At 39.5% G+C, this 18,532-nt stretch overlaps 1 protein-coding gene across 1 annotated transcript in view; it reads right to left on the reverse strand.

Moving 5' to 3' along the window:
* Positions 1–18,532, reverse strand: part of LOC148365803 (uncharacterized) — a 55,946-nt gene that overhangs the window by 20,687 nt on the left and 16,727 nt on the right. The window contains exons 5-13 of the mRNA XM_088336240.1: positions 15,654–15,799; positions 12,466–12,598; positions 11,367–11,420; positions 7,377–7,476; positions 5,729–5,880; positions 4,300–4,419; positions 3,448–3,562; positions 2,154–2,227; positions 51–273 (exon numbers count right to left, since the gene is read on the reverse strand). Of these exons, the coding sequence (XP_088192366.1) occupies positions 51–273; positions 2,154–2,227; positions 3,448–3,562; positions 4,300–4,419; positions 5,729–5,880; positions 7,377–7,476; positions 11,367–11,420; positions 12,466–12,598; positions 15,654–15,799 (1,117 nt within the window). The remainder of the gene's footprint in view (positions 1–50; positions 274–2,153; positions 2,228–3,447; positions 3,563–4,299; positions 4,420–5,728; positions 5,881–7,376; positions 7,477–11,366; positions 11,421–12,465; positions 12,599–15,653; positions 15,800–18,532) is intronic.

Below are 18,532 nucleotides of genomic sequence, written 5' to 3' on the forward strand. Positions count from 1 at the left end.
CTGAATAGCTACTGTGAGTAGGCACATGCAAACAAGCTCCCACACATCACCTTTATCAAGTGTGACCTCGATGATGATGCAGTCTTTCGGACCAAGACCAGGCGCCTTTTGCTCATCAGTCTCGTCAATCCCGAAGAGAAGAGGGGTACCATCAGTAGTGTTGGAGTTGGGCGAGCTGGAGCGACTATGAATGCTTGGGGTAGCACAGGGTGTAAGACTTGGGCTCCGCAGGCGAGTACGAACCGTCACTGTCACAACGCCTTTTTTGAGTTGCTAAAAGAAGAGCAGAAATGTGTACAATGTTTAGATAGTGATACTATTATGTTACTTACGTACAATATAATTCTATACCATTGGCCAATTTCAGAGGGTTGGCCAAGCGAATGCTGTATGTCGACACACAAGCATACAACTATTTGCACATTTGTTTTGAATTAAGTTTAAAGGATTAGTTCAGTGAGTGATCCTTTTAAATACTATTTTGAGGCACAAAAGCATTTACTTGAAATTATGTTTTATTCTTTTGTGCTGAAGAAACCAGTAACAGCGGTTTATGCTCATTATTATGTCCCTCTCCCCACTCCCTTCTTATGTCACATTCTGTCTTTTATGCTGTCATTAAGAGTCATATTCTGTGGTTTGTGGTCTTGTTGGGAGTGTGCTATGGGATGTGAAAATCTTATGACTGATTTCGATTTTCACCCGAGAATGTTTTCTCTTGCATCAAAAGACGACAAAATTTGACTTATTAAGTTCTTACCTTCCCGAGAAGAGGGTAAGTGAATGGACCGGCAGTCCGCTTATGTCTTGAATACTATTAATTGCTGTGCCAAGCTTTGTATTGTGAATTTTATCGCATAACAATGTGCTAAATTTCTTTAAACTTAATGACTGAGATGATTTTTCTGTTAAACCAGGTCACCAAGAACCACCCAGTCTTTGCGGTTGTGCAAATCAGGAGGAGAAGGTGAACTTAAATAATTTCTGCACAATGTCTACCCAAACACAAGCTACATTGTAGGCCTTAGAACTTGCTCTCACTCATTAAGTCACTCAAAAGCCTTTCATGCACAGGAATATGTGCACCTCTATATTCCATCATAACACTGCTTATTTAGTGGAAACTAATGTGAATTGTGCAGGACATGATTTAGGTAAAGTGCAAAAAATTTATTTCTGATGAATCCAGACCTACTGTCCTGCTGAACAAACAAGCGTGATAGCTTCAACCTGGTTTTCCTCAAAGCTGACACCTTGGAGATAGGGCACTTGCTCCAGCATCTTGTGACTCTAGCTTTTATTGGGAGAAACATTTAGCGAAAATAAAACTTCCCAATAGGTATCCTCGTCTTAATTAGCTAACGCCTCAAAAGTTAATACAATTCTTAATGATTTGCTCTGTAAATCGGGGCGGCTGTGGCTCAGGAGGTAGAGCACTCGTCTTGGGATCAGTAGACCGCAGTTCGAATCCAGACTCCTCCGTGTTACATGTCGAAGTGTCCTTGGGTAAGACACTGAACCCAAAAATACCCTCAATATGCAGGTTAGCGCCTTACATGGCTGCACGGCCGCTATTGGGAAATGTGAAGCACATTGTAAAGCGCTTTGGGAAGTCTTCATTCACTTGAAAAGCGCTATATAAATGCAGATCATTTCATTTCATAAAATTTCTACTGATGATCAGGGAGATATTATTGACTGATCCACTAAATTCAAAGTTTGGAGGAAGCCCTCAAAGTACGGTGCCTGAAAGTACTGTCTGTCCAGAAGGACCCCGCAACTCCCATATGATCCCCCAATCTACTACATAGTTGAAACCAGTCGAATAACTGTTAAGTGATTTTACAGTTAAAGGTTCCCTTAAATGGATTTGATTTCCTAGTTAAACAGGAATTACTTTTTCAAATAATTAATACACCCTAATATTAGGTACAACGCCAATCCTCATTGTGAGCTGACAGGCAAATGAAGATGAGCAAATGTTCAGATGTTAATTCAACATTTTAAATATGCCAAACATGCTACACAGGGGCTTTTAATGGCTCCTAAGTGATGGCATGGATTGTATACATTGATCTGAAAACCTATACAAATGCCTAAGAGTGTATGCCATCAAACTATTAACTTGAACTCTTCACTGTCATTCAGAATACCCTGAAAGTCTTGATGGCTTGTTGATGTGTCATGCCTTGGAGAGACTCTCCATTCACTTCCAGAATTTCATCTCCTGTAAAAAAAAACAAAAACAAAAAAAAACTTTCAGATATTAATAAAGCTAATACAAATACGAATATCATTAATTTTCTTAAACCAGTATCATACTGCGAAGTTGCCCTAGTATTGCACTTCACGCATTCTTACTTTTAGGGGGAACTGGGTATGCCTGGAAGGATCCCTATAGCAACCCATACTACCCCCCGTTTTTATTTGTATTTGCATGGGACCTGGCGAGCCTAGTAACAGGGTTAGTTTTGGTCTAATTTTCGCTAGCATGAGCACCAGGCTTCTCCTGGTCAGGCCTGTGGGATCAGAGTGCTGCAGTCTCCTGGTCCATCCTTCCCTACTCTGTCTCCTAATCTTCTACCCTCTGGAAAAAACACCCCGAATTGGGCCAGCGTGGGGTGGGCCTGAGTGCTTCTACGGGGCTGCTGCCCTCCCTCCCGACTAGACCAGGTACCAGGGTTCAGGCCTCAGGGAACTAGGTGGCGCGTTTGGGCTTTAGGGAGGTAAGCGGGGGTGAGATGGCAGCATGCCTGGGTGGTGCAGTGTAGGTAAGGCTGTGGGTGGCGCGGGGGCTTCTGCTGGTGGTATGGTGGTGGGCAAGCAGTTAGGCAGGGGGGATAGGCAGAGATGGAGTTGGGACCGGTGGAGGCCCTGGAGGGTTGGCTGAGTTACGTTCCACATTGCTGGACTTGGGGTGTTTGCTCCTGACCATGGGGCTGGTTCTCTGGCGGGCAATGCTGTTGGAGCTGGAAATGGCATGCCTGGGTGTTGCCGGGCCTCGGGGAGCTGGTTGGGTTGGGAGATATCACCTTGGGATTTTTGCATGTTCGGCTCTTCAACCACACCATCAACTACCACGATTCCAGAGACTAATACCCCCCAAGGTTAATTTAGATGCTAGATACTGGTGTTTGTGGTTGACAAGCTGTGTCTGGTAATCTTTTTTTATTTCTCTTTTAATTTTTGAAAAGAGGCATTGACCTCGGTTGAACTTTGCATCAGGTGAAGGAGAATTATCTGGCTCACCAGTGAGAGACCACATGCTTGCCTGACCCAAATCTTCTCACCCCCGGGGTATGAATCAGCACTGTGTTATAATGTGTTGCCTTGTTTAATATCAATGAGGACACATAGGAAACTGTTACATTTTTACAGGGGGTGTATAATCTTTTCCTCAAGGGTATATTTACATAATTTAATATATATAGGAAAGAAAAAGGTTACCCTCTTTGAGTCGTCCATCAGCAGCTGCAGCACCGTGAGGGAAAATGGTCTTGACAAAAATTCCCATTTGACCCCGAGCTGAATCCTGGCCACCAACAATGCTGAATCCTAGGCCCTAACAAATTAAGATTGCAAATATGAACAGTTAATGGTAAACACTTGTTGTTTGGGGACATATTAAGTGCGTGTTATTGTGTCTATAAGCCCCAAAAATAAGCAAGTCTGCAGGTAATTTATATCAAAAATTGGGATTTAAAAAAAAATAAATGCGAACCAAATGCTCTCTTCTGCCGCTAGAGGGCAGTGTTGAGTTTTTAAAGTGTGGTGAGTTGGTTAAGGTGTAAAACTGCATTCATTCAGTTTTTTTTTACAAATGTAACTTTTATTATTGGAGTTCATGGTTTATTTTTGTTGCACTTAAAATTAAATATTTTTGATTTACCTTTTTTGTGTTGTGTTTAAAGGGACCGTGTTGCTTGACTTTAAAGTTTCTCAGTTTATGAACATTAAACGTTTAAATGAGTTAAAAATTATCTGCAGAGCGAACTAACAAATAATTATAACAATTTTGTACCTACATCTTTTTAAATTGCTTATTAAGTTGTTTTGTGCATAAAATCTGAAAGGAGCCAGAATTCCCATTACTACATCTCATTGTAATGCACCAAATGATCTCCATATATAGAGGATATTAATGTCATAAACCTTGTTTTGCTCCAAATGCAAACACTTAAACTGCTACAAAAAAAGTAGCGACCAAATGTTCTAATGAGCAAATATCATTTGCAGCATTAAAAACGTTTTATTCCCAGGAGACATTCGTTGCAGCTTACATAGCAAGAGTACACTTACCTTTCCCTGGCCTTTCATTAGTACTATGCTAGATATAATGGATGGTTGTACAAGTCGCCATGGTGATTCCACTTGAATGGTGCTCAATGAACGTGCTGATTTCTTAATCATGTGATATTCCTGAAGGAAAAATAATACAAAAACTATCAATAAAAAAGTTAAAATCTCATCATAACTGTACACGCACACAGTAATTTGCTGTTTAATGAGCAGCAATACAGTACATGTATATACATTTTATGATTGTGCTGTCATTTATGATTATTGATTCATTCCAATAAATGTATTATCATAAGTTAACAATGAGATTTGTTCGTTTATCACTCACGCCTTTTGCGTTTCTTTTCAGTCTCTCATTGCCAAAGAAAAACACATGCCCAGTACTACATCATTGAGTACTAATACATGCAGACTGAAATTGGTACTGTTGCCGGTATTCTGGTTATGTAATTGATTCAATTGCTTGTGCGTGATAACTGCGCACATCCGGGATATGTTTTGTTCTTTGTTGGTGCCGCTAATAACTTTAAACTTGTAGTACAGAAACAAATGATACACGCTAACTCTGGTTTACCCTCCAAACAAGCCTCACGTGTATTGTTGTATTTCTATGGTACAATTTTATTTTATGTTTTGTTCCCACAGAAAAATGCAAATATTCAATACATATATAGTGCAAGTCAATGCTTCAAACAAACATAAATTGTAATCTCAACAGAGAAATAAATGGAGGAGAAAAAAACAAGATATGTCGTTGATTGTGGTGAGTGACATTATTAAAATCATTTTTTATTTAATGACGTTGGTCGTACTTGGTCCTTCCAATTGGTGCAGTTGTCGGCACAGTGTAATTGAACAAAACAGTCACATTCGCATACTCGCTATCGTAAAATAATAATATCAAAATAAATGATCCTACTACTAGCCTTAGCTCCAGCCAATCAACGGATTGAATGTCACACACAAAGTAAGTGTAACGAATTAAAACTGCTGTACCTTAGATAGTTAGTTTTATAATATTATCATGTAAACCTTACCCAAAGTACGGCTAGTGGACAGCAAAATCGTGAAAGCAGAGAGACACAAACTTTTAGGAAAATGTCTTGTTGGGAGAGCCTTGGTAAAGCTCCCGTTTGACTTCCCATCCCTTCCTTTACATGTGTAAAACAATAAATAAGCAGTCACAACGAGCAAAAACTCACCCCCCCAAAAAAAAACAGCTTTGCATGGATTGCCTCACTTTAGATGTAATGTAATCATATTGTCTTTTGATTTTGTTTTCCAGCCGAAACCACATAACGTACTTTTTGTCATCTTTGGCTGAAGATATTTTAGTGCATCCCAAGTTACTGTGCAATCGTATGAAATGTAATCTATATGATTGAAAGACTCCTTTAATTGTAAAGAAATAATTCTATTGTTCACTGACCTGTCTATTTCCAGAAGAATCGAGCTGTTGTGGTAAAGAGTGTTTACGTCTGCCAGACTTTAAAGTCTTCTCCATATTGTCACAGTGACTTTCACCATTTTCCAGATAGAGCTCATCATCTTCACCAACTGACTCCAAACGATTAATACTCCCTGTGCAAAAAAAGCACAATGTGCTCAATACCACCACAATAAAATAACAGCATTCAAACAACATTTCCAGGTACAATTTACTAAATTAATAGGTCTGTGAAACAAAAATAATGAATGTGGTGCCGTTGTAATTATTCAGTAAAAATGTGACCAGATACTGAAAAAGAGTAGGTGACGGACGCGGTTTTGCCATTTCAAATACGGAATAGGGGGATAACGGATTCAGTTCGTTTAGTCGAAAGCCACAAGTTATTTATTTGTTCATTAATCAAATACTCTATCACAAACCTAATTTACAGGCTCAAGAATTTGCTTCACAAAAGTACATTACTTAATAAACATTTTTTTACAAATAATTTCTGTTCTGTCAATATTTAAAAAAAAAAAATACCGTTTTATTGCACAACTGAATTAAGGACACGATCCACTTTACATGGTACTTATTTCATTATGTGGACGTTATGGGAAACTGTATTATATAATTATATGTAATTCAGTTTTATACATATATATATACATATATATATATAATATTATATTAAGAAATCACATATTGTATCTATATTCATTAGCATTAGAAAAGGCATATATTTTTCCAATAGCAAACTGAGGATAAAAGCACCAGGGAGCCACTTAGGAGCGCCAAAGACATGCACGTGGACCCAGAGAAAGTTAGGTGGGTTGAGAAGTCCAAGTTTGTTGGCAATAGAAAGCATCTTCCTCTGCCTTTGGTGCTTTTGTGGGTCCAGAACGTTTTGTTTACCTGATGGCTTTTAGAGGAACTTAAAAATGAAAAAGATTCGCACAATTGAGACTACAACATCATTGATGTGCAGAAAGATAAGCGAAAGAGGGGCAGTGCATATGTATAGCCAAATAGAATGGAGAATGCAATGCATGATGAAAATCCATAAAGTAGCAAAACTGTGATGAGTTAACTGCAATGCAGCAAGGGATTACTGTATCTAAAACAAAAACAAAATATCACCATCCCTTGGTTTTGCACTTTAAGTCTGTCAGCAACTCTAATATTACTATAACTCTTTAGATTGTATCATAATTAAAAACCCTTACATTTGTATTCTTATTCATTTCATGGACTAAGACATCTGGAAAAAAACATTGAAAACTCTCAGCATAAAAGTTAGCAATGTGGTACAGTGCTCCAGACGAATAAAACTCACCCAAATTTCATGTATTGGGTTAAAACACCCCAAAACAAGTTTATTTTATACTACATGAACCAAAACCTTTCTCAAATTGATCCAAGTAGTCAGTTAGTCATTTTTGACCAAATTGGTGCGACCTTTGACTCAAGTATTGACTATGTGTCTCATGTGTGTTGGATGAGAGACAAAATCTGTCCTTGAGGACCAGGATTGGGTAAGACTTGAACTATTATTGTATCGATCGAAACGTTCCTTCGGACTTAGGGATTTAACCCAAAATATCCATTGGCAGCCAGGCTTTTGACGCTGCTTTTGTGTATTACTTACCCTCGGATGGACTGCAAAGTTTTGCAGGAGTCGGACTGCAGCGAGATTCTTGGGCTGGATCTCTCGGACTTGTGTCCTCCAGTTTATCCAGGTTCGTCAACTGTTTAGGTAAAAAATGTCTCTTATCACTTAAAGTCTTTGACCATTTTGTTTGGTGCAACATATTTTTTAAAAATGAAAGCATAAATTAAGGGGACACCTGTCATGTCCAGCATGGTCGCCGTGGCGACCGACTGGCCCCGCCCCCTGAGCACCGGCTGTAGCAGATCGTCTAATTTGCGTGTGTGCTTCTTAAGGGAGGTTTTGGGGATTGCCGGTTGCTGGTTCATTGCGTTTTCTGTTCTGCATTAATCTGTTCTGTCTGACTTGAGGAAGCCTGTTTTTGCCCGTTCTGAGTAAGAGCCTGTTTTGTGAGTATTCCTAGTCTGAGTTCCTGTTTGCCTGTAAGCCTGTTTTTGTTTTGTTTTGTCCCTGAGTGTTGGACGACATTTATTTCCTTAATAAAACTGACTGATCGTTAACGCGAATGAGTTCACCCTTTCTGCCTCCTGCCGCCGATCTGGTCCGGCCCCGTGACAACACCCTGAATAGTGGTCATCTGCTGACAGCTTTCTCATATGCACTGCAAATGCATGCATTTTAAAGTGACATGCACAGTGAACACTACTGTCCATTTATAACGAGTAAATCCAAATGTAATTGGTTTATTTGTATATGCCTCTGGAAACATGTTTATTCCATTCAAAGGTACCGAACTTGCATGCATGTCGACTTTCTAGATAGAACTTCAAACACATGTCCACCAAATGGCTGCAAAATGGATTTTTCAAGTCCATATAATCAGTTCTTAGAACGTTTTCCCCCATCTCTCTAAAGTATTCATATACAGACTTGGCTTTGCGGGCAACTTGAATGCGTTTCCATATTTTGTCTGACATTTGCAATGGCTTTTTATGCCTCAAGTATAGGTGGCTCTGTCAGTAGTGACGCCCGAGTCCAACAATTTTGTCCGCTTCAGATTCTAATAGACCGCCTCTCGTTAGGGTTCACGTCAAAAGATGTTCTAGAAACTTGTAACGTGAGTGATAATACCACCTATTAAAAGTGATTAACGCTACACCAGCCATGGTACACTCCAAACATAATAAATACAATATACAGTGATACCTCTACTTACGAATGTCTCTACATACGAAAGTTTTGGGTTACGAATTACCTGAACAGGAACATATTACCTTTAGTTACAAAGGCGTTTCAGGATACAAAGTCAAAAATACAGTATAGTACACGCTGCTAGTAGCCGCCTACTGAATTTCCCAAACATAGACAAACGGGCTGTATCTCAGCATGCTCTTCGTGTCACCGTCACAGTTCAGAGACGAGGAGGAGGAGGCGTTCTGGCAAGATGGCAGGGAGAAGGATGCACCTATTTTTCCATCAGCCCAAATTAAAGACATTTTAGCCAAATTTCATGAAGTTTTGGAATTTCAGCGGGTAATTGTGGGTGGAGCACGGTCATAGCATGTTCTGCGCCTGTATTGCGGTGTTATTACGTTAAATTAGCGTGTTACGCGTGTGACGGTCAGACGCCTTTCTCCGCGTATATACAGCGCGATTTGCCGAGCACACGTCAGTTGTGCTCGAGACGTCAAGGAGTGGACATGGATCCCCGTCACCGTAGTGACCTCGTCTTGATCCATTTTCATTTCTTGACATTTCTTTTCATTTCATAACAAGATAATAAAATAAAAATGAAAAACTATTACAATAATAACATATTGGCTTCTTCGGTGCCATAGCTTGAAATCTTCACGGGACTGTGTCTTGAGCGGTTATGATTTCTACAGCCTGGTGTTATGCCGAAAAATGCATCCCTGCCGAGATTTGCATCCCCTCGCTACTACAACCACTTTTACCTCGTTTTATCTCACTTTTAGGGAATGTAACGGCGAACATATAACCAAATCCACTTCGTCTTGCATTTGTTGGGAATGTAATACAACATAAACCATTCCGTCTTTGTTTTTGTTGTGAACGTAATCGAACGGTAATGCACACCGTATATAAATCACTTTTGAGAACTGTTATGCACTCTACCGTAAAGCTTATTATGCAGAAATAAGCTTTACGTTAGAGTGCATAACAGTTTCAATGCGAGCGATTTGAATAGAAAAAGGCAAAATAAACATGTTACCTGCTCAAAAGTGATTTGTATACGTGCATTACCGTTCGATTACATTCACAACAAATACAAAGACGGAATGGTTTAAGTTGTATTACATTCCCAACTATTGCAAGACAAAGTGGTTTTGGTTATTTGTTCGCCATTAAATTCCCTAAAAGTGAGATAAAACGAGGTAAAAGTGGTTGTAGTAGCGAGGGGATGCAAATCTCGGCAAGGATGCATCTCTCGGCATAACGCCGGCTCGGCAGCTTTTATACCCGTGGTCCACACGAGAAAATGACGCGGAAATGACGCGAAGAGGAAGCGGAACAGTCGCCGGCGTCTGTTTTGCGGGCATACCACCGATGAACAGCGGGTTGGCCAATTTTGCGCATTTTCCATCGCGGTCAACCACGGGCAAAAAAAAAACGCAAAATTTTACCCGCGAAACAGACGCAAACGGCTGTGTGACCGGGCCCTTAGATCAGGGGTGGCGAACAAGTTTGACAAAAAGAGCCGAAATTTTTAACTGTGAGAGTCAAAGAGCCACACCACGCACTGACCTGCCATGACAGACAGACACACACAAACAATTAAAAACATATTATTTCCCATAACACATTCCTCTCCTTACAATACAACAAGGATTGTTCTTGTGTTGATTTCAAGGAAAGTGTCCACCCCTCAATACAAAAAAAAAAACTAAACGAAACATAAAACAAGGCAAAGAGCCACAGTATATAGAAAATATGATGAGGCAAAGATCCGCGCATTCTTATTGGCCAAGAGCCGCATGCGGCTCTAGAGCCACGTGCTCGCCATCCCTGCCTAAGATAGTTCCCAGAGTCATGCTTTAAAAGATCCCCTTCTTAGATTAGTGTTAACGATGCATACGATCCCTACTTCATTGAGTGTGTGTCATTTTAAACAGCATGACCGGCTAAAGGAGTACAGTACAAATAATTCATGTAAATTGATGTGTAGCTACTTTAAGTTTAATAACTATTTACATGGAATTTCATCCGTTCCCCTGAAAAGATGTTATGCTCCAAAACGCTGGGCAAACTTAACATAAATATTCAACTAGTGTCCTCACATTAATCATTTTTTATTGAAATAATTATTTGACCCAAAAATTCAACATGTTTAATTTGTGGATGGTCCCTAACCAACAGAAGAAGTGTAACTGGCACACCACCTTCCCTTAGAGGGTGCAAACCGGGTGGAGAACTAGACACACCGGTGCCTTATCTCTCCACACCTGATTGTTACTACCCGACCGTTTATAAGGACTGGTTTGACAAAATACTGGGTCAGGTCATTAACACTATCCTGTTGTTCCTGTGTCTTTTTGTTATTAGATGTCATCCTTTTTTCGAGCACCTAAGCCTTTGCTGGTGATTTCCTGCATTTGGGGTCACCCAAAATCTTAAAAACGGTATCAAAACTCCAAATGTTGATTTGAAATATGCAGCAGTCATCAAACGGTAAAGGAAGTTTGTCAAGCATGTGCTATGTTACGTCTAATTGCAAGCACACTGCTGAAAAAAACGTACAACCGGTCGCAGCAAAAAAGTCACAGGACCTTTTGAATGTGGTGGAATTTGCTAACTCAACAAAAGTGCATCCACGGCTTTTCATAAAACCACGCAACAATACCACCACCCACCCAGCCCTATATTGGAGTGTACTCCCCCAGGGTACAACTTGTTTTGCTCACACAAACAAAATATTTGAGTACTGTAAGGTCATTGAAGTGTTAAATGATTTGACAATTTAATGTTACATGCTGCGTAATGGTGCTAAAATGAGTTGGAGAAGCTGACCAGATCAGGCAAACTGGTGGATGGGTGGTGTTGGAATTCCATATCAGCTTCCTCCTGCATAAAAAAAGGAAGGTTTTAATATAATGTAAGTAGAACTTCAACACAAACAATAAATGTAAAATGTTTCTCTACTCCACTGGATCAACAGAGAAAAATAGGCTGAAATTCAACCCCTACAGTCTCAGTACTTCAATGTATAAACAGGGCTGCTCACTACAGCGATGAGCCAGTCCATTGCGGAGCTTGTACTGGTGGGTTGTGGCGTAACATTATAAAATATAAGTAATCCTGTTACTTGATTGATATTGTTAGAATACTGAAAAATGTCAGTGCACATATAGTCATAATTGTATGACTTTTCAATTTAAACCAGTTTGACTATTTAAATCATTACATTATTTGTTTGGTTGTACAGTGATTAAAAATCGTCATGATTATCTGTGTATTTGAAACATTTACTCATGGGTTGTGTCTGGACCCTTGCCAGAAAACTCTCAAATTTCAATGACTCGCTTATCCTGTCCTCAGGTAAATATAAGTTCACTGAAAAAAATTCCACTGCACTCAGAGACCGTTTTTTCCAACTACGCCCATGCCTTATAAAATATCGCTCCGTGAGTTTTTGATGCTTTTATGGTAGACGCTCCGGAATAAACCCAGAATATATATTCTCCCCTTTTGTTGTATTTGTTTTTGTTGTACTTTTATAGCGGGGAAGTGGAGTCTGTGTTTTATTGTAATTAAAGATCTAAATTGAACTTTTCTGCTGCAGCGTTAGCATTTGTGTCAAGATGTACGTAGATGATGGACGAGGGGAAGAGAAAGGCACATTACCTTCAGAGAAGTAAAAAAATATGTGGAGAAAATAACTAGTTGCCTTCAACAGCTGGTTCAATGGCAATTCAATCCGACATTTAGGTTCCTAATTCACCTGCAAACAATGGCACTGAGTGCAGCAGAACTTACTATGTCATAAATCCCGTTACATGATTGACATACAGGAATTCCTTTTCTAAGCAAGTAACCAGTGTTAAGTAATGTGTTGACAATAAATGATCATAATGGATTTCCTCTTTGATTAACTGGATGTGTATATTACCCTGCTGGCAACAATGAGCTGGACTAGACCAGAAGAAGATCGGAGGATGGAAACAGCTTCTTGATGCGTAAGACCCACGAGTGACTGACCATTTATCATAAGCAACTCATCGCCAACTTGGAGACGGCCATCTCTGCAAAACAAACACAAATTAAAATATATGGAAACTAATTTGCGTGGGTCCAGGTTTTAAATCATAAACAGCAACGGCGGCATATCCAGGACCGCGAAGCAGAAATTTAACTAGTTTAGCTTCCAGCAGACGTTTTCAGAAGACCCAAACAGTACATACGCAGTTTATTGGACGCACTTGAGGCGTGTGCTAAACTCTGGCAGTATTTTAAGATACTTCCCAATATTTGCCACCTCTCACACATGAATAGTTACCGAGATATAATAAATGAGACTCAGTTAAAAGTTTAACTCAAGAGCCTCAAGAAACTGAATCAGAAAACGTGTTTATTCTGTTGGTATTCTCTATTCAGGCAAGGTGTGACTTGCTATTCCTTTTTTTAATTTAGAACTTGCATAATTAAGCACAACTGATGTGTTGCCGGAGGTTGATGCTTTGGTGCTTTTTTCCCTTTCACTAGTAACGTGTAATAGCGTAGCGATTACATTGCTACTTTACGGAAAACTCGTCAGTGTTAATAATGCAGTTATATTGTAGTTTAAGGGTCTCTAATGTTGTGTCCCCGTTCACCAGGTAGCCCTTTAAGAACACTTGAGTAGCCTGCAGGTCGGTTCTGTAAATAGCTCATCAGTGATGGGTCGTTGCTATTTTCTAGGATATTTGATTTCTAATTGGTGTGATAAATCATTGACATGTTTAGTGTCTTTAAATACATGATCAACTCTTCCAAAATGTTTCTATAAATTTATAAATGAAAATAACTGCCCATCTAGAAGGTAGATGTTTTAGTGATGAGAAACCATACCTTAACCCTAATTCTAATAATTAGAACCTGGTAATAACATCACAATAACATAGTAACAACATAGTAATAGCATGAAAAGCATATAAAACAGGAAGATTTTTGTGCCAAACGGTAACAAAAAAGTTGCTCCTGCTGTCAAAAAGGTTGGTGACCCCATTACCAGTACCAGCCATACTGTGTTTTGATTGGGGCTGGGCAGGATGTACAAAAAGTTATAAACATTCATCCATCCATCCATTATCTGCATCGCTTATCCACAGTAGCGTCGCAGGAGTGCTGGAGCCCATCTCAGCTATCTTCGGGCAGTGGGCAGGGCACACCCTGAATTGGTTGCCAGACAGTCGCTGGGTTTACAGAGACAGACAACTCACTTGCTCATTCACACCTAGGGCCAATTTGGACCGGCCAATTAGCCTGACATGCATGTTTTTGTGAATGTGGGAGGAAACCGGAGTGCCCGGAGGAAACCCACGTAAGCACGGGAAGAACATGCAAACTCCACACAGGAAGGTTTGATCCCATGACCTAAGAACTGTGCCGCGCACGTGCTAACCACTAACTACAGGTTGTAAACAGAATTTTGTATTTATTGAGGGTGTGTTTTTACACAAAGTGAGAGGAAATGCCAAATACGGCATGTCACACGAAGGCATGAGCCATCAGTAAAAAAAATAACCATTACAGCGAAAAACTGACATATCTGCAATACTACAGTATTTAAAAACAAAATTTTCTAATTTAATTCAACCTCTGTGATTTTTATACAAACAATTCATTGGGTATATTAAGAAGCATATATCAGCAGTATCTTTTAAGTTTAATCAAATTTTGCTTTGTTTTCTGTTAGAGCAAATTATACTCTAATATATGAAATATTTTACGAAGAGAGCCAATGTATTTGCAACACATTTCATCCATCCATCCATCCATCCAGTATCTGCACCACTGATGCTCAGTAGGGTCATGGGGGTGCTGGAGCCCATCCCAGCTATCTTCGGGCGGTTAGCAGGGGACACCCTCACCTGGTTACCAGCCAGTTGCAGGGCACACAGAGATCAGGCAACTCACTAGCTCATTCACACCTAGGGATTATTTGGACCGGACAATTCACCTGAAATGCATGTTTTTGGAATGTGGGAGGAAACTTGAGTGCTCAGAGGAAACCCACGCAAGCACGGGGAGAAAATGCAAACTCAGTGCATGAAGGCTGGTAGCTGGATTCGAACCCATGACCTCAGAGCTGTGCCGCGGACGCGCTAGCCACTCAGCTGCCATACTGCCACAAGCAACACACTTCATTCAAAAGAAAGGTCCATGTGTCTTACTTCTGCCCCTCCGCTGTCATTTGAATAAGCCAAGGGCATAGCAAAGGGTACGTGCCCCCACCAGTATTGAGCAATGATTCTTTTTGCCCCCAACAATATTATGTGATCACTTAAAAAAATGCAGTATGGCCCACCGAAGATATTCTTGTTTAGCTTTTTTATTTTTTTTACAAATGCACGTAAGATTAAATCTTAGTGAAGGGAAAAAGCACTGAGAAGCAAACCATCAATTATTGGATTTTAATCTTACACCTCTGAATCATAATCATATTTTAATTGTGAGCCTCAAAAAGACGTCTACCCCTACAGCAAATGCACGCTTTTTGTGGCATTAATTTACTAATATGGCCTCTGTGAGTGTTTTTATTCTAAAATGTGGCCCCTGAGCTAAAAGGAGTTTGACACCTCGTTTCACAGTTTTCCCTCGTTTAACACGGTTCCATTTTATAAAGAAGATTGTTGATCAGGTTTCGACATAGCTTACTGATAAAATGAGTATGTGGAAAGGGAAACCTCCATATCATTCAGGATTTGACCATTTCGGAATTTGGATGAACCAGGTTGCCTGAATAAAGAAATTCAAAAGGGAAGTGGAAAGGAAATATGCTCACTCTTTGTGCACGACGAAAAGGGAAAGGACAGATGCTGGCGACAATCGCAACTCACAGAAGATATGAGAGGCAGTGCAATCTATTTTACTGTATATTGATACTTAATTTCCATGTCCCGTTAGATTATTTACCCAAATAATTTCAGCTTGAATAAATAAAACCCACCATATTTTTTATTTTGTTTAATACCACCAAAGCGAATGTTGTTTAGCCTTTTTTTTTACAAATACACGGTGGATATTTTTTTTTTATCTTTAACAATTTAAAATAAAACTTTTACCATTAACTTCAGACAGAGCAATGTAAAGCCAAACCTGTGAATCGTTCCTCCTTCCTCAATCCGAGCAATGATAATACCATGAGGAGAGCGCTTGGACCCGCGCCCGCCAGTGATTTGGATGCCCAAGCCCTCCTCACCTTTCACCAGGTGCATTTTCCAGATGTGGCAATCCTCCCTTGGCTTTGAGAAAGCAGAAAGAATAACTCACAATGTAAATACTGTTTTGTGTATATGATTCCAATATATAAGGCAAACACAGGCCCTCCTCTTCTATTTTGCTTTTGAGTAATTAGTAATTAGATTCTACTCCATTGCGGATTCTCATTGGGGATCATTTTCACCAGTTTTTACTAAGGGGCTAATGCACGAAACCATTTTTAAGTTGGGATATGTTTATTATCTTGGCTGAATTCAGACTCAAGTCAGTTGCATTAAAGCAGGTTCAATTTAGCTCAGTGACTTGGGTAATTTATTCTCTGCAGCCAGCCTGCAACCAGGCTAAGATTATCTACAGGGAGTCATCTGGCCCTTCTTCAGTCAAATGTGTAAAAAATTAATAGGTTTTATAACATCTTCATGTACATGATCAACTCACCTTTGCCAACCTTTTTCTCCCCTTCATCAGCATGTGATAAGTGATGTTTAGAAATAAATGTAAATTAATTTGAATTTGTTTAATAAAAAGTATATTAATACACTGTTTTAATGTTCACATGTAAATAAACATTGTTTCAAATCCTTTTCACTTCTAATGTGCAGGAGTATGTATCTTTGGCTTTTTAGAGTTAACTCTTAAGTCTTATGGAGAACATAATTTATTTCCAACTGCAAATTCCAGCATGTCAACTTTGGAATTATTAGCTAATTCTTATTTTTCTTAAAAAATATATATAATTAAATGTTTGTGAGTTTGGTTTATATTTATCAAATATTAGTACAACGACCGATACAAAGCTATGAATGATGCATGACAAGGTTAGGGTTTTTTATTAACCCTACCTCTAATACAAAGCTGAAGAGCTATTGACATGTTTTTTTTTATAAACTCAGAATGATTTCATAATCCACAAGTTTCCGTGAAAAACACATGTGACATGGATTTACATTCAAAATCCTTCTGATATGGGTTAATACACCAGCTGTTTGTCTCTGACCCACATTTGAAACCACTACATTCCAATCGAGGTTTTTTTTTATTAGGCGTTTTACATTAATTTATTTTTATGAAGTTAATGTGTCAGTATTGTGCAAATGGTTAGAATGTTGTAAACAAAAACAAACACACTGAACTATTTTGATTTCAACTGGCCCCTGCAGATTGTACCTGCTCTTTGTTTTTTTCTCTTTCATAATTTCTTCTTACGTGTTAGCGGGGAAGTGGAGTCTGTGGGCTATTACTTATTGTAAGATTTTCCCTTAAGGTATTGAAGGATTAAATGAATTAGTGCCTGTCAAAAAGGTGGTGGCCAGGGTGAGAGGAGTCCTTTGTATAACATAATACAAGTTGACAAGACAGTGGTAGACAGGGACACACATGGACTTGAAATGCCTCAAAACCCGGGAACCAAAGCAAAGAAACTCAGAACATCGTAATGAGCTATAAATAATAATGGAAGTCTATGCTCTAGGGTGGGGGAGGGTTCTAACAACAGTTAGAGTGAGACAAGGCCTCATTCTCTCTATAACTTTATTCAACATCAGGACCAAAGCTCTGGACCAACATGAAGGTAAAGTCAGCATTGGGGGACACTAGGTTGCTAACCTCCATTTTGCTGATGATATTGCGGATTGGCAGGAAAAGAACAGAAACTCAGAGATCTGGTCATTCGCCTGGACAAAGCATCAACCCAGTATGGGATGGAAATCAACACAGAAAAAAACAAAAGTAATGACCAACGATCCCCAAGGTATCACCGCAAATATCACTATCAACCACCAAAAGCCTAAGCCTGTCACCAAATGTAATTATCTTGGAGCTGTCATATCACCAAAAGTGGTCAGAACAAGAAATCCTAACAAGGAAAGCTCAAGTTACACAGCTGCACTTGCCAGATTTTAACTCATTCTGGAGGGACAAGAACATAGCAATGAAATGAAAGATGAGATTCAAGCAAGCGCCCGTTACTTCCATCTTCCTCTACGATTGTGAGACATGAACTCTCACAGCAAAACTGGAAAAGAAAATCCATGCCATGGAGATGCAATTCTTTAGCAGACTTCTAGGCATCAGCTACATAGCCCAGGTGACAAACAAAACGGTGGACAACACAATCAGGAGGTGCAATGTACCCTATAAAGAACTGTCAACTGTGCTCAGACCAAAACTTTAGTGGTATTGCCCTGTCTCAGGATCATGAGGAGTGACCAAGATAATTCTCCAGGGCACAGTCCAAAGGGGCAGGAGGAGAGGAAGACCAAAAAAGAATTGGGCCAACAACATTAAGGAACGGACTGGTGCCAGTTTTGCCACAGGCCAAAACAGTACAGGAACCGATAGCTGTCCAGAGTTGTGTCCTCATTTGTTTCCCCAACGACCGAGGCTGTTAAGGGACCCGTGAACAGTGAACAGTGAATTTTTCTCAACTACAAAAGTTGTTATCGTTCAACCTGAGGAACCATTTATCAGAGTGGATAACATATTATTGGAGTTGGGTTATTTTTGTGATTTGAACCTTGTCATCTAAACAGGTCAGTGGAGCTCCCGTCAATATAGTTGTGGATCCCTGGTTTAGTGGTTAAAACATCAAAGTGTTGCTTTTTTGACTGACAATGGTGCTTAGGTTTGACGGACTATCACCAGGACAACTTAATTACCTTATCATTTTCATTTGTAATGTCATTGCTTATTCTATCTGCTTGTGTTTTATTTTGCAGGAGCCATTCGGCAACACTTGAAAAACAGTCTTGGCAGCA

The sequence above is a fragment of the Urocampus carinirostris genome, chromosome 5, assembly GCF_059441175.1.
Source record: "Urocampus carinirostris isolate Australia breed hairy pipefish chromosome 5, RoL_Ucar_1.0, whole genome shotgun sequence".
NCBI classification, from domain to species: Eukaryota; Metazoa; Chordata; class Actinopteri; order Syngnathiformes; family Syngnathidae; genus Urocampus; species Urocampus carinirostris.